The 17,381-nt window shown below is 45.8% G+C and overlaps 1 protein-coding gene across 1 annotated transcript in view; it reads right to left on the reverse strand.

The window, feature by feature from the left end:
* The window catches only part of Cdc42 (Cell division cycle 42), a 38,127-nt gene that overhangs the window by 1,261 nt on the left and 19,485 nt on the right, over positions 1-17,381 (reverse strand). The window contains exons 3-4 of the mRNA XM_065232594.1: positions 16,888-16,997; positions 16,630-16,827 (exon numbers count right to left, since the gene is read on the reverse strand). Of these exons, the coding sequence (XP_065088666.1) occupies positions 16,630-16,827; positions 16,888-16,997 (308 nt within the window). The remainder of the gene's footprint in view (positions 1-16,629; positions 16,828-16,887; positions 16,998-17,381) is intronic.

Here is a 17,381-nt window from a genome sequence, read left to right on the forward strand (position 1 = left end):
GTTCTGAGATACGGACCTTGCGGGCGGAGTTTCACCTAGTACGAGTCTACGTTGAGTGAGGAAAAGTTCCAGGGTTTTCAACAGCGGTTATTATCGTAGGCTGTCCTGAGTGATAAGTAAAGTATAATGAGGTGTGTAACGCGCCAGCCCGTCGAGCTTCCCTTATTATCCCTATATATCCCTTATCAGCCAGTCGAGCTTCCCTTATTAAAGAAGGATGGCTTAAGCGCCATTCCTAAACGAGACCATCCAACAGTTGGTAGCTTGCCCGGCTTTGAGACGTTCCTGGGGAGAGGATCAAGTTTCCCGAATTTCGGGTAGGAAGCCGACTGGCTGACTAACACGCGTTTGGTGTACTTCACGTAAGACACACAAGATATCCCTAATTCCTCTAAGACTTACGCAAATCAAACTCCGACAATCGGCCAAAGACTAGGAACACGTGAACGGAGGTTATCATCACCGGCCTAGCCCTAATCGTCCCCGTTTGTACTGAAACGCTTCCAATTCCAGAGTTGCCAGAAAATTAGTCAGAGTCGGGCTGACTACCCAATAAAGGGTGTCCACGATGAAATTGCCACACAGAAAATTGATTCGCAAAATTCGAGTTTTCATCCGATTGCCATCAAATTTTCAGGGATTGAGAAATAACTATTAAACTTCATTTTACCATTTTACTCGTATTTTATTTACAGTCCATACGCAAATGCCCGCACCTTGGCCTTAACCCCGGCCATAAGATTCTGCACAACCTGTGAATCAACCGTTTTTTGCATGTAAACCCATACTTTCTTCAGTTCCTCGACTGTCTTCACTACCTTAGGTCGTTTAAGAAGGTGCTGCTTCATAATCGCCCAGTACTTCTCGATGGGGCGGAGCTCCGGAGTGTTGGGAGGGTTGAACATTTTCGGCACGAAATTGACCTTATTGTCCGCATACCACTTCAGCACGTCCTTGGAGTAGTGGCATGAGGCCAAATCCGGCCAGAAGATTGTTGGGACGTTGTGGGCCTTCAGGAGAGGAAGCAGCCGCTTCTGGAGGCACTCTTTTATGTACACCTGTCCGTTCATCGTGTCCTGGGTCACGAAAGGTGCACTCCGCTTCCCGCACGTGCAGATGGCTTGCCAAACCAGGAATTTCTTCGCAAATTTGGACATCTTCTGAGTGCGGACATGCTCCGGAACGCTGAACTTATCCTTGGCCGTGAAAAACAGGTTGCCGGGGATCTGTTTGAAGTCGGCCTTCACATATGTTTCGTCGTCCATGATGCAGCATTCAACTTTCGTCAGCATGTTGAGGTACAACTTCCTGGCATGGGTTTTGGCGGACTTGTTCTGCTTCTCGTCGCGATTAGGAGCCTTTTGTACCTTGAACGTTCGAAGCCCAGCCTTAGTTTTGGCCTTCTGGACAAAACTTCGGCTTAGGTGCAGCTTCTTAGCCACATCCCTAACGGAGGCGTTCGGATTTCGGTTGAAGGCCCCAAGTACGCGGTTGTGATTTTTGGTGTTGTACGGAATACTTTTTCCTTCACTTCTGGGCTTCCGATCGGTGGTCAACCGTTCCTCGAACCGCTTAATCACTCGCGACACCGTGGAATTCGCGATTCCCAACGTTTTAGCGATGGAACGATGCGAGAGATCCTTGTTCTCGTGATGAATGCGCAAGATTTTATCACGCACGAGCTGTTCTTTCGACTCCATTTCCGCGAGTTTTGATCACAGGACTTTAAAACTTGCAGGATGTAAATAATGCACTATGAACTAAATCCACCCAAATTTTCATTAAATTCTACCCAACGGTTAAAAAGTTAGAGCAATTTCATAGTGTGGCAATTTCATCGTGGACACCCTTTAAACATCAAATACCAAAAACTACAAAACGAACGCGAAGTAACATGAAACCTCAAAAGACATCAACCAAACTATCTCTCATTGGTACACAACAGAAAACATTCAGTGGAAAGTAAACTGATTTATTCCAAGCGGGATCAACATTTGTACAGCTCTATTCTACCATAAAGCTCAAAGCACAGATATTCAAACATATACAAAGACTTTATTTCTCGTAGCTTTGTTCCCCTTTTCATTGCCTAGGCCCAGTGATGAACAAGTTCGCAAAAAATCACTATAACTCGCGAACTTTTCCCTTGGAGAACTTCGTGAAATATCGCGAACTTTTCCAACACTGCCTAGGCCTAGTTGTTTGTCATCCTTCCGCCTTGCGTACTACCTATCTTTCCTAGCGTGTGAAATTATTGTATCCGTCCCAGGTATTCCTCGTGTGTGCACTCTGCGGTAACTCAGCGATCGATTGCTTCAATGGTCGTCTTCACATTTCTTTAATTGGTTATTCTAAGCGCTACTCCCGTTCATTGACGGTGTATTTGAGTGTGCCTTAAACGAGTCACATGGCCATGGACGACACAAACAAACATGCATGCATTTTCTACTCACGACCTAGGTTTTACGTGGTGTCCTTTGGTGGAGAGACTGGCGGCGGTACCGAAGCTGCTTGGTGCACACTGTGTCTCCCTCATCGATTCGCGGGCTTACGCGACAGCGTGGTACAAACGCTCGTGCATACATTGACTGAACGTACTCTCCTCGACGAATGGCCTGCCTGCCCAGGGCGCGACTTGACGATGTACCCCGGGAATCTTTGCAACGAATAGGTGGGGTCAAAGAGTGGTTCCAACGAAATGGTGGTGTGTCGGCAAACGACCTGTGCTGCCACGAATCTATGGAAATAACGACGCATTTTTCCCCTCTAAGTTTACGCACAATCTACTAAACTTTGCACTTTACCTTTTGCTCTAAGTCACACGCTAACCACTAACCGCCAAATAACTAATCTATCTTCGCTCACTATTGCTAACTAGGGGAAGGAAAATCTAGTGACAAATAGTGACATCTTATTCCACCGAACGAATTTTAAGCGTCCAGCCAAATTCCTCTCCCGAGTTCGGGAAAGTGCAAAGCCGAACAGGAAACGTCAATGCATTCCTAATTGTTTTAGGCGCAGGTCGATGCACGCGAATCGACGCGGTAATGTGAACAAGAAGCCACGCTCAACAGGCTATTGGGACATGTGCTTTGCGCTTGTAGCTAACGTATACAGGAACTCATTTGAACAGTTTTATGGCTAGTGTAACTCTTTTACTCATTCTAATAATGGGTGTTCCTTGCGGTGAACACGTTTAAGATTTAGTTGAAAAAACGATATTTCATATTTTAATTAATAAATACCATATAACAGAATAACTAATTTATAGAAAACATAGCTATGATTGTAGTTTGTAAATGTTCATTGATAATGTGCTAATCATAAAGCGTACTTGCTACAGGTGTCACGACATTTTCTTAACCCTTCCCTCCTCTTTGCTTGTCCGTGTGTGCTAGTAAACAAAGCTCAAATTCAATGATCATGGCGTTCTACGGAAACGGTGCCGGCGGTGACCAGGACTCGCCTCTGTACCGGCCAGGAGATGATCGAAACGGTTCCGCTCAACAGCCGGAACAACAACATCAACGTAACAGATGAGCCTCGGCGAAAGTGCGTGCTAGCAACCCGGCCCAACCATATCCTGCTGTTCAGCATCATAAATCCAGTCTATCCTATTACAGTGGACGTTCTACACACCATCTGCTCACCCAACGGACAAGTGCAACGCATCAAGATATTCAAGAAGAATGGAGTCCAAGCTATGGTTGAGTTTTACAGCATTGAATCCGCCACCAAAACCCGCGATAGCTGTGACATCTACTCCGGTTGCTGCACACTGAAGATCGACTATGTCAAGCCAGAAAAACTCAGGCTGTGTTCCATTTGGAGAAATTTTCACTTAGATTTGACACTTCGAAAATAAATTAAGATGTTCGAAAATCCCTCTGTTGTTGATCGGCCGATTTTCGAGAAAGCGTCTCCAATGCAGCACTAATATGTGAACTCCGTTGAAGTCGTCGTTTGGTAGTGGTAATATCATCATGAGTGACGAAGATATCTGTGGTAGCTGTGGCCGTGAAAATCCACCCACGAGCAAGAAGAGAAAAGGAAAGGCGAAGCAAGGAAGCAAGAAAACGGAGAACATCAGCTGGATAAGCTGTGACAGTTCCCTGAAATGGTTTCACACAACTTGCGTCCTGATCAGCGATCTAGTTTCACCTGAACTCATAAGGTTCTGGTATTTCTGTGAGACTTGCAGCATGCGAGGAAACCTAATCCCTAAGCAACAACAGCAGCAACAGGATTCGACACCAGCACCGGACAATGACGCTCACGAACGTCTGGTGAAGCTCAAGCTGCGTGAGGAGGTGGAAGTTTCACGGTCCTGGTGTAAGAAGCAAGTTGAACGTCTTCAGAATCGTGTGCTCGACAGAACATGCGACCGGCAGTCTGCACAAAACAAGTTTCTCGAAACCATCGAACAGAAGATCGAAGCGATTGAATCGGGAGCCAAGCTTGCTGTTGTATCCTCGCAAAATGTCAACAGTTACAGAGTCGCTGTTAACAAAGTTCCATACCGAGCCGATCAGAACCTCGGAGCCATTGTGAGGAGAATTTTCGACTTCCTAGGTGTGCCTCACATCATGGCGAACTTCCAGTGAATACGGTAGATTCTTCCTGTTGGAGCATTCCATCCGGAGTTATACTGGCCGATCCCAAGTTCCATGAACCGGGACCGATTGATCTGCTGCTGGGTATGGAGCTGTACTTCGAACTGCTCCTAGAAGGATTCATCAAGCTGGGTCCTGAGAAGCCTGTGCTACAAAACACTGTTTTCGGATGGGTAGCATCCGGAAAGGTAGGACTTGGCCATCCTCGTGGCCAACCCAAGATAGCTCATGTATGCAGCATAGAATCACTTGATGATCCAATCTCTCGTTTTTGGGAAATAGAATCTTGCTGGTCACCTAGCACTCGTTCTCCTGAGGAAACCTTTTGTGAAGAACACTTTGTATCTAATACTTTTCGTGATGAATCGGGAAGATTTGTGGTCACCCTTCCGAAACGACTCGACGTGCTGTCCCAACTCGGAAGATCTAAGGAAATAGCCACTCGTAGATTTCTTGCCCTTGAACGTAGGCTTGATGCAAATCCCAAGCTTAAGGAGATGTATGCTCCCCAATGAGGGGAGTATTTGCAGCTCAACCATATGCGGGAAATCGATGACTCTGACAACACTTTCCCTTCTTACTACCTACCGCACTCATGGTGTGGAGAAAGCTGACAGCACGACTACCAAACTACGGGTAGTGTTCGACGCCTCTTGTCGGACGGACAGCGGAGTATCCCTTAATCAAGCGTTGATAGTGGGTCCTGTGTTGCAGGATGACGTACAGGATATATCGCTTCGCTTTAGGATGCACCAGTTTGCGATTATTGCCGATGCTGAGAAAATGTATCGACAGGTTCGTTTTCACCCTGTTGATTTTCCATTGCATCGTATTCGCTGGCGGTTCTCCTCTTCGGAACCGATCAAAACATTCGAACTAACCACCGTTACCTACGGTACTGCCTCCGCGCCGTACTTGGCTACAAGATGTCTTCTAGAGCTGTCAAAGGAAGGCGCTGATCAGTTTCCTCAAGCGGCGGATGTTCTGTCGAAGGATTTTTACATGGATGATATGCTGACCGGTGTCGACGACGAAGAAGAAGGACGGGAATTATGCAGACAATTGCGAAACCTGTTGCAGTCTGCTGGTTTTAATTTACGTAAATGGGCGTCCAACTCGCCGTCTATTCTCTCGGTCATACCGCCAGAACTGCGTGAAGAACGAGCCGTACTTGAACTAGATTCCCCAACAACCATCAAAACCCTTGGACTCATATGGGAACCATCGACGGATCTACTCCACTATTCCGTTCCCAAATGGTCCCAAACTAACACAATCACAAGACGAACCGTACTGTCAGACACAGCAAAACTGTTCGACCCACTTGGGTTGATTGGCCCGGTGATAGTCCTTGCTAAAATCTTTGTCCAATCTCTCTGGCGAACGTCTGAATCCTGGGACGATCCATTAGACAAGCTCCAACAGCAGCATTGGTTGGAGTTCCGCAACAGTTTACATGGACTAGCATCGATCACCATCCCTAGATGGGCAGCCCCCACGTCCGTTTGCGTATCAACTGAAATTCACGGCTTCTGTGACGCCTCTGAGAAGGCTTATGGGGCCTGCATCTATCTGCGAACCGTTTCGACCGACGGGAAGATTGTCGTACATCTATTGGCTGCCAAGTCGAAAGTAGCACCTCTTGGTGATTTGAAGAAGCAGAAACGTATTTGTCTGCCTAGGTTGGAACTCTCTTCAGCACTTCTGTTGAGCCATCTCTACCAGAAGGTTCAAACCAGCACAGCGCTAAAGGTAAAGACCATCTTTTGGACTGACTCGATGATAACCCTACACTGGCTTCGGTCAACTCCATCGCGGTGGAAGACTTTCATTGCCAACAGAGTTTCGGAAGTGCAGCATCTCACGATCAACGGCATTTGGGCACATGTACCTGGTATAGAAAATCGGGCGGATATCATCTCCCGTGGAATGTATCCGACACAGTTGCAAGACACATCATCCTGGTGGAAAGGCCCTGCATGGCTGAGCCAACCGTCACGGTTTTGGCCTCCTGTAACGCAACAAACATCTTTCGACTTACCGCCTGATCTACTGGAAGAGAGAACCGTTTCACTACCGGTGCAGGTGTCTTCACCAAATGAATTTTTTTTCATTCGATCGTCGTTTCCGGCTCTCGTTCGTATCGTTGCTCTTCTACGTCGCTTTAGTCACAACAGTAAGCCCGGCAATCGCCATGATCGCACTTATGGATTCTTACGTACTTCGGAACTCACTGAAGCCACCAACAACCTAGTTTGGTTGGCACAACTCGAAGTTTTCGCTAAAGACATCGCAGCAGTAGCCAACAACAGTGAGGTTGCACCCAATTCGGACTTACGAAACCTTGCTCCAATTCTCGTCGACGGAATCCTTAGAATCCGTGGCCGTCTTAGACACGCGGCTATACCCGAGGATAGGAAACATCCTGTAATCCTACCGGCACGGCATCCCCTTACCAAGTCAATTGTTACCTATTATCATCTGAAAAATTTACACGCCGGACCTCAGCTGCTTGTAGCATGTGTCCGGGAAAAGTTCTGGCCAATTCGCATTCGAAACTTGGCACGAAGCATCGTGCACGCTTGCATAAGCTGTTTTCGCTGTAATCCTCGTAGCCTCGAGCAGCTCATGGGAGATCTGCCTCCAGAAAGAGTTACTCCAACGTTGCCCTTCCTCAACACCGGGGTAGATCTTTGTGGACCGTTCCAGTATCGTAAAGGCAACAGGGCTCCTCCAACAAAGTGCTTCGTAGCCATCTTCGTATGTCTTGTCACTAAGGCAGTTCATGTAGAGCTTGTCTACGACCTCTCCACTGTAGCGTTCCTAGCAACGCTGCATCGGTTTATCGCTCGAAGAGGCAAGCCGAACCTTATAGAGTGTGACAACGCAAAAAACTTCAAAGGAGCAGCAAGGGAACTGAAAGAGCTGGCGAAGCAGTTTCGTTCACAACAACGTCAGGGTGAAATAGTTAACCGCTGTGCAGACGACGGAATAACGTTCAAATTCATTCCTCCACGCAGCCCAAACTTTGGCGGGTTGTGGGAAGCGGCGGTGAAGTCCTTCAAACATCACTTTCGTCGAACCGTTGGAAACTCCGTCCTATCTCAGGATGAATTCGTCACCCTGCTGACTCGAATCGAAGCCTGCTTAAATTCAAGACCGTTAACTCCTCTTACGCCTGACCCCAATGACTATTCTCTCTATGTGCGAAATCCGAATCGTGTCAGAGGAGATGCTCAATGGCGAGACTACATCTCCAAAAAAAGTAGGGCCGGCACCCTAATTGGTGCTGCTAAGAAAAGGTATGCTGTGGTGCAACCTGAGGAGAGAGGGCATACATAACAATGCAAAGAAGAATGCGGCCATGGAGGAATTTGATGCTGATCGACTAAATCAGTTCTTTGCTGAAGGCCACCACATGTTACAGCATAGGGCTGTACCTTCGCAAGCGAACGCAGAATCCGATCGACCACGCGCAAATGTGGCCGACGGCCAATTCCAGTTCAGGCGCACTAACGTCACCAGGAAAATTTACGAGATTGGGACCAACGCGAAAGAGACGGATGAAATCCCCATCTCATTCATCAAGCTGCTCTGCCCGTTTATCCTCCCCCTGCTGACTCACCTGTTCAATGCGACTATCGATGCTCAAACTTTCCCCTCCGTCTGGAAAAAGGCCTTCGTTACCCCGATAACGAAATCATCGAACCCTACTTCACCGAAGGACTTCAGGCCCATTAGTGTCCTACCTGCGGTGTCTAAGGTTCTTGCCTCGGTCAGAATACAGGAAAAACCACAGTACCACGATTGCTCTAGTCAAGGTTACTCACGATATCCTCAACAACTTTGACGATAACAGGTGCACAGTAATGGTTCTTGTCGACTTTTCGTTGGCATTCAACTGTGTCAGACATGGTCTACTTGAAACGAAGCTGAGGAGGGAATTCGGGTTTTCAAACTCCGCGTGTAATTTGATTTCATCTTTCCTGGAGCAGCGAAGCCAGGTTGTAGACCTGGGTGGTACTCCCTCGAATCTCCGGAATCTCACCGACGGTACGCCACAAGGATCCTGTCTGAGCGCCCTGCTGTTTAGCCTATACATCAGCAGCCTGCCTGGTGTGCTAAAATGCGAGTATCACCTCTATGCGGACGACCTCCAAATCTACATATCAGGCCCCGCAAGCGAAATTAACAGGCTCATCGAAGCAATCAACCAGGATCTCCTCGCTATCGAACGTTGGGCCACTGAGAATCGTCTGTTTCCCAACCCAAAGAAGACACAAGCTATAGTCTTTTGTAGAGATGGGGCCATAATCCCTCAAAATGACATCCGCTGCTGTGATGAAACCATTACTTTGTCGAACAAAGTTACCAACCTTGGTCTCATTATGGACTCTAAACTAAAATGGACCGACCAGATAAACGAAGTCACCAAAAAGATCTGCAATACTCTTCGCACGTTCAGGCGCTTCCGTGGAGTGCTTTCCAGACAGATTCGTATGGTGCCGTTCGTCGCATACTGACGTCGTGTACAACCCAGGACTGTCCACCGCGCTCAAGGCTCAGTTGCATCGATGCTTCAAGTCGTAGGTGAGGTTCGTGTATGGAATCCGAGGGCGTGACACGTCTGCTGGAATAGCAAGTTTATTTGAAAACCTCAATGTTTACAAAAACGACACGGTCGTCAGGTGGAACTACACATTGGAAGCAGTCGTCTCCAAGGATGCCTGCAACGGACGAGCCCCGTTTCAACACGATCCTACCATCTTTGGCAGAAGGCCCACCCCGTACAACGACCGTCAATCATTAGTCAACCATGGTGCTAAACCAGCCCTTCTGGAAGCCGTCGGAGGAAACGGAGTTGTACCGTATTTTTCACCGCCCAAGTTTCATCCGTCGGAAAACTGGAAACCAACACTAGTCGGCACAGCAACAGGGCGCAGCGATGATGGTCTACGGACTCGATAACAACACAGCCATCGTCGATAAGCTGTTCAATCTGTTCTGCCTGTACGGAAATGTTGTCAGGATAAAGTTCCTGAAGATCGAAGAGCATCCAGCACTTGAACAACATTCCAATCGGAAATGTATTTTCCAAGCAGAACTACTAGTCAGAGTCCACCAACCCCATACACCCCGCCGTACAATTCGATCAGTTTCAAGGACTACAGCGTCTCCAAGAATAATCGCTTCCTTTCCCGAGCAAGATTCACCACTTCTTCAATTCCCCACCCGGTATGTCGGAGGATCTGCTGCTGACTGCATTCACCACCAAGGACTGCCACTCGTCGCAAGTAAAGAGGCGACATTAAATCCATTGGACAGGTCTTCTGCTCGATTGGAATGACTTTTCTTATGACTTTGACAGACAATTGATTGTTCCAATTTTGACATGTCGTCTCTTTATAAACTCAGGCTCTTTAGTCGCAAGTAGAAACACTGGAATAAGAGACCAGCGGAGAAAAAATATGAATTTGGCATCAAGATAAATATCCAAGCAATCCTTGCATTTGTAACTGCTTGCGAGTGACTTCGCCAATGCACCGACGAGCGAGTTCATGAGCGATTATTAAACGATTTTAATACTCCTCCCTAATTGGCGTTGACGAGAGCTCTGTAACTCTTTACTCCTATGGAGAAATCTCATATGTAACTGTCAGTCTATGTGTGAAACATGGCGGACTTTTTCTTAGTCTCTCACTCCAACGCAAAACCCAAAAAGGAACTGTCAAAATGTGTGTGAAGAAACGTCACTTCGGGACTGGTGTCAAGGCGAATTGAAGCAAACTATTTGCAAACATTGCAGATTGGAACCGCTTTTGACAGTTCGATTGGAATCATAACAGTGCACACTGGGCAAAAATTGACAAAATCTCGACTAAATTGAATATCTCGGCTGCCAAACGGTTCCAGTCAACATGTTATACATATTCTCAAAAGAAAAATTCTTCTTAATCGATTGGTGGTAGGAGACTTTTGCGTACCGAGATAGAGGGCCGGGATCAACCCGAATTCCCGGTAAAGTAGCAAATGCCACTATCTATCGACATAATTTTACACTTTACTTAACGTATATTACTGGAAATTGATAGTACTAATAATATATGGTTTAAAGACACCATATACGCCCTCAGGAAAACTCTACTGGCCTAAAGGAGGATCCGGAACGACCGATAATGTGGCCACATTATAAAAAATGTCCTAGAACCTTGCGATTTTTTCTATGATGTTCAGAATCAAGAGATCAAAGCATATTTAATATGGAAACTATATTTTGAGGTATACTGGCCATATTCTGGTTCTCCGGATAATCTGGGTTGACCGATAAAGTGGTCACATTATAACAATTGTCCTAGAACCATGCGATTTTTTCTATGTTGTTCAGAATAAAGAGATCAAAGCGTATGTAATATGGAAACTATATTTTGGGGTATAGTGGCTATATTCTAGTTCTCTGGATAATCTGGATTGACCGATAAAGTGGCCACATTATAAAAATTGTTCTAGAACAAATGACCATATCCTGGTCCTCCAAATAATCTGGGTAGACCGATAAAGTAGGTCGTATAATCTTAACTGTTCAGCATTTGTCTACCGCACAAGTTGGGGAAAATTTTCAATTTAGGTATTGTGATACATTTAAAATTAAAAGGCTTATCTAGGCCCATCTGGGCCTCTAATAACCGCCAAATTGCTGATCAGTCTCAAATTTTGTATCATATTCCTACTAACATTCAAAATATCGGCAAATATGTCAGGCTCTGAAAGCAAACGGCGGGCAAGGTTGCCGTTATTGGAACTACCACTTCCTCCTGGTTTCGGACGGTTAACCTGTTCTTTGAAATGTTGTTCAAGGCAGTCTGCAATTCGTCTGGCTTCCAACTTCACTTCCAGGTGAGTGAGGGCAGGATGTCCTGGAACTGATTTTTTGGCTGCTGAGCAGATGTCCCACTGAACGGAATTCACTTTATCGGTCAATCTAGATTATCCAGAATATGGCCAGTATACCCCAACATATAGTTTCCATATAAAATTCGCTTTGATCTCATGATTCTGAACAACATAGAAAAAATCGCATGGTTCTAGGACAATTTTTATAATGTGACCACTTTATCGGTCAATCCAGATTATCCGGAGAACCAGAATATGGCCACGATACCCCAAAATATAGTTTCCATATAAAATACGCTTTGATTTCTTGATTCATCATAGAAAAAAATGTCAAGGTTCTAGGACAATTTTTATAATGTGGCCACTTTATCGGTCGTTCCGGATCCTCCTTTAGGCCAGTAGAGTTTCCCTGAGGGCGTATTTGGTGTCTTTACACCATATATACTTAGTACTATTAATTTCCAGTAATATACGTTAAGTAAAGTGTATAATTATGTCGATAGATAGTGGCATTTCCTACTTTACCAGGAATTCGGGTTGATCAGCCGAGGCAGTCGAGATATTCAATTTAGTCGAGGTTTTGTCAATTTTTGCCCACTGTGCAGTGTCTTCGCTGGTCTCTTATTCCAGTGTTTCTAGTCGCAAGTGCGAATGTTGCCGCTGAAATCGGAACGTTCCTCCTCCGGATTGGTCGAGTACCCGAGCGTAGCCCTGGCGGTGTACTCCATCATGAGGTGCAACCGCAGCGCGATCGATCACAAAGGCACAACACTCCTGTTCATTATGAAGCTGTGTTTGAAGCAACGAGAACATCGAAAACATGGGCATGGACATAGCACCAGCACCTGGCAACGCAATGTCGGCAGCGACTGCGATAGCCTCCACCGTGGCAGCAGCGTCCGGTGGTGTGACGCCCATTTCGGTGACGGGCGACTGTCTGAAATCCGAACACGATGAACCAATGTAAGATGAAGTCAGTGTCCATAGATAGAAGGAAAGCAAAAGCAACGACGAGACTTGGTGAAGTTTTTAAGTTCTAGATAGAGCTGGAATTAGGGCGTAACAGATTTTGTAAGTCATGACTCTCCCTGGCAAATCGACATCACCATCGAGTGGGGGAAGACTTCCCCTACCCGACGGATATGTTGGTTTGTGTAGCTGCGCCTGCAGTATCTAGAAATGAACGAGAGAATTTTTTTGTTTACAAAAGCTGTTACGCCCTAATTCCAGCTCTGTCTAGAGTTGTACGCAATGGTGACGTAGGACTACGTGGTCTTATATGAAAAATGTTATTTGTTAGCTGCAAAAGGAGCTCTTTAACAAATTTATGGTGGTCCTGAAAATGACCGTTTTGTCGTGATGATTGAGTAACACTGATGAAGCTGGCGAGCTGTATGTTATTTGGAACGAGGGTGACGCACTTGGCATAGATGGCCCACAGCGGCTAACGACGCGCAACTGAATCCGATCAGTAGCGGTGCGGCTTCTTCCTCTTTCTTCGGTGAATCGAGGGCTCTTGCAGGCAGCCTTTCATTATGTACTGGAATACGCCACTCGCCGAAAGCACTGCTGCTGCTGATGACGATCGGACACCACCATTCACCACGCACGGTGATTGAGTAAACACCGTTCGGCCAGACCGGAGTGAAATCAATTTTTAAATCTGTGTTAGGGAAAGCGCTTTTCGCAGGCAATCGGTGATAATTTAAATTATGATAGCAACAGTTACTTTTAACAGATTTGTAGATGACTTTCCAATCGATTGGCTTGTTTAGAATTAAAATCCATCCGCTATGGACAGAGTTGTAACTGTTCAAAATCTTTCATAATTTTGTTACATGTTCCATTTTTGGGTTTTCACAAAGTGTACCCCCATATAGTAATCACAGACGTAGTCCTACGTCAAAATTGATTATATTGTGGCAACATCAATAACAAATTTTGACACATGCACACTGCGCAGGCGTAGAAAAAGTTTAGTGTTGCCAGTAATCAGAAAAAAAGTGTAACCATGGGTGCCAAACAGTGCCAATGACTGAGTGACCAACCCCTTGTGGTCGACTTTCGCTCTTTCGTTAATAACATGAGCACATAACCGTTTTTTGTTGTGTTTGTCGTATTAGATACGAGGGGGACGACTCTATCTACGTTGCAGGAAAGATTGTGTTTTGCTGTGGCTAGCTGCGTGCACGCTGAATAAATAGAAAGAAGATTAATGACGATTCTGCAGATTTCCTGCAAAAGATGCAAGTAGATGCAAGACCTGAAAGAAGAGTTTTCGAAAATTGATTCGCTAGTGTGAAATTTTTTGAGCATCTAGTATTGAGGTTTAGATGTGCCGCCCCCCTCGATTAGATGCTAGATAAAACCTTCTTTTATCGATCTGTGTTCTGAAAATACCTGGGAATGACGTTAAATGGCCGTGAGGATACAAAGAGAAAGTCGTTGAAGAGAATCTGGCAATGTTACTTAGGACCTAATGCAATGTTCAGCTTGCATTATCCTTTGGATTCACTTGCAATTCACCTCGGTAATAACTTGAAATCCTGCTCAGAATAATCATGGTGTTCGCCAGTGAATTTTTCTAAAGAAATACTTGTAATTCTCATCAGAACTCTTCTCCGAATTCCTTGGGAATTGTGTCCTCAAAATTCGATTCCCTTGGTATTTACCTCAGAATTCTCTGAGAACTAGAAAATATCCACAAAATCACCTTGGAATCTGCCCCAGAATTATCCTCAGTATCAAAGGTCTTGTCAGAATTTCCTTCGAAGCCTCATCAGAACTCTCTGGAAATTCATATCAGAACTTATTTGTAATTGTAATTAGAAATGAACCTGGAATCTTCCTCCCAATCCTGATGGAATTCACCTCAGATCCTGCCTAAATTTCCGCTCAAAACTGTCCTTAAATTTCATCTGGAGCTCGTACCACAATGGCCTTGGGGTACTATTTAGTCAAAGCACTCAAAGCTCCCTTGTCGCTAATTCTAAAATACTTTGGAGTTATCCTTAGAATTGCTTCTAAATGCTCATAAATCTTCTGTGACCAAATCTTGAAAATCCACTCTAGCCCAAGGGTCTTGAAGACATTACAGGGACCACAGTCTTACTTTTTTTCCCCGAAGAGAGAACGAAGTGGGTATATTTGTTTCTCGATTTATAATCGAAATTCAGGGGGTTTTCCTTGTTGACTGGTCACCACCTTACCTTACCAATCAGACTAAAGGCCGGCGCACAATAGATACGTTTTCGGGTTTTTTGACAGATGGCTAACTGTCAAAAAACCCGAAAACGTATCTATTGTGTGCCGGCCTTATGGCCTTGTTGTCCTCTGTTGTCCGAAGAAGTCGTCTCCACTCTACTCGATGCCTTCTACTTGGTCGATCCATCTTGCCCACTGCGCGCCTCTTCTTCTTGTTCCTGTTGGGTCGCTTTCGAAAACCATTTTCACTGGGTCGTCGTGCGGTATTCTTACGACGTGCCCCGCCCACCGTAGTCGCCCAATTTTTGCAATGTGGACGATGGATGGTTCTCCCAGCAGCTGTTGCAATTCGTGGTTCATTCGCATCCTCCACGTTCCGTCATCCATCTGCACTCCACCGTAGATGGTACGCAACACCTTCCGTTCGAAAACACCAGTAGCATAGTCCAGGTCTCGTGGCCGTAGAGGACCACCGGTCTAATCTGCGTCTTGTAGACAGTCAACTTCGTGCGGCGGCGAATTTTATTCGACCGGAACGTCCTCCGGAGTGCAAAGTAGGCACGATTCCCTGCCATAATGCCGCGTTGAATTTCTCTGCTTTTATCATTTTCGGCGGTCACCAGTGAGCCAAAATACACGAACTCATCGACCACCTCGATTTCGTCACCGTCAATCGGAACTCGGGGTTTGAGGTTAACATTGTCTTCCCTAGAACCTCTTCCTTCATGTATTTTGTTTTTGATGCGTTGATGGCAAGTCCAATCCGCCTAGCTTCAGCCTTCAGTCTGATGTACGTTTCCGCCATCGTCTCAAAGTTCCGTGCCATGATGTCGACGTCATCGGCGAAGCCAAGAAGCTGGATGGACTTCCTGAAGATCGTGCCACTCGTGTCCATCCCAGCTCTCGTTAGTATTTCAAAATGTGCAGTCAGTGCTTTTCATCGCACAAGGACGCCAATCGTAGTCAATTGCTCGATCGACGGATTCGTACTGGAAACAGTAGAACAAGTAAGCGACCTAGGAGTAATGGCAAATCGTCAGCTTGGGTTCATATCGAGAAGCTTTGTCCATTTCTCCGACCCGTACTGTTTAGAGGCACTGTACTGTGTTCATTTGTGCGCCCGATTCTTGAGACTGCATCTGTTGTTTGGATGCCTTACCAACTCCCCGTGGAGCATCAGAAGACAACGTATTCAAAAATCTTTCATTCGTTTCGTCAACAGCTGAAAGTGAAATTATGAAAGGATCCTTAGTTCCATCCTTAGCCACTGGCAACGACATTTAATCCGAAGTAGTATCAACCGCTGCGCTTCTTCCGGTATACGAGTAAGCCATAAGGCTGCGGGGCGATCTCAGGAACGGCAACGGATCTTTCTTCCATAGATACATCCTTGATGTAGGTGAGAGCGGTATCAACTCCAATTTCGTCATGAGATCTAGGGTGGAAGGACTTCCACGACCAAATATATGGGAGCTGCTTTCAAAGTCATCAAAAGTTTCGATGTAGTTAGCTATAAGGGCTGTCAGTATTAAGAAACGACTCTTTCTAAATACATACTTTGAACGTTGAACAGTTTGTGGTGATGAAACTGTAGCTTTTATCTCATGCTCCCAGTAGCGATTTCTTTACATCACCCTAGATTTGTGCCAAGAAGTTCAGTTTAGTTTCCTTTATTACCTATAGACTTTAAGTTCAGTTCGACATTATCCAATAATTCGCTACGCTTAGCAAGAATCGATATTTCCAACACTAAATTCTACACGTAACCAGCGGCTTGTCTTCAGGGTAAACAGGGAAGAACCACCACAAATTTGAACCCATTCTTTTTCGGATTGTTTTTCAACTAATTTCATAAACACATTTCGTTTCATTTCCAATTTCCAATTTCCGGAGTTCTGAAACCAGGTTCATCGACACTCACCTGCGTTAGCGCCGAGCACTCGACGTATTTGACTGCCTTCAGTTCCTTGGCCAGCTTCTCGCCCTGCTCCAACGTGATGGGTTTCTGTTTGTTCTTGGCCAGCTTCTCCAGCGTGCTCTGCTCGTCGCGCAAATCGATCTGCGTGCCGACGAGCAGGAACGGCGTCTTCTGACAGTGATGCGTTATCTCCGGTACCCACTACAAGAGGCAACATATTTAGTAGGAATGTTTGTAGGTGGCAGGAGTTATGGAAAATACCTTTTCTTTGACGTTCTCAAACGAGCTGGGACTGACGACGGAGAAACACACCAGGAATACATCGGTCTGCGGGTAGGACAGTGGCCTCAACCGATCGTAATCCTCCTGACCTGAAAGGCGATTTGGGAAGGATTTTCTGATTAGTACCGTCACTGGGTAAGATAACACGCAAAGAAACCGTCAAGTGATCGACGAACCCGAAATAAAGGTGGGGACGACACAACCGAGAGAAAATACGCTTTTGAATTGTTTTCGCTCGAGGAATAACAGGCAAACAAGGGGGAGACAAAAAACAACAACCAGTCGATCAGGTTGGGCGTGGGCGCGTGATGTGAATTCATTCATGAATGAAGTGGGTTCGCTCGCAGTTATCTCCATTTAGGTGAAACGTCAATCCGGTTTCTGTTTTCTCCACAGCACACAAGTGCGTGCCTGTCGTGTGCCCGATGATGGTTTGTGTATGCAGTTTGTCTAGTGGTGGAGCGTTCTGCTCT

Source organism: Ochlerotatus camptorhynchus, unplaced genomic scaffold (genome assembly GCF_037179485.1).
Source record: "Ochlerotatus camptorhynchus isolate MF236.1 unplaced genomic scaffold, CSIRO-AGI_Acam_v1.1 ptg000370l, whole genome shotgun sequence".
NCBI classification, from domain to species: Eukaryota; Metazoa; Arthropoda; class Insecta; order Diptera; family Culicidae; genus Ochlerotatus; species Ochlerotatus camptorhynchus.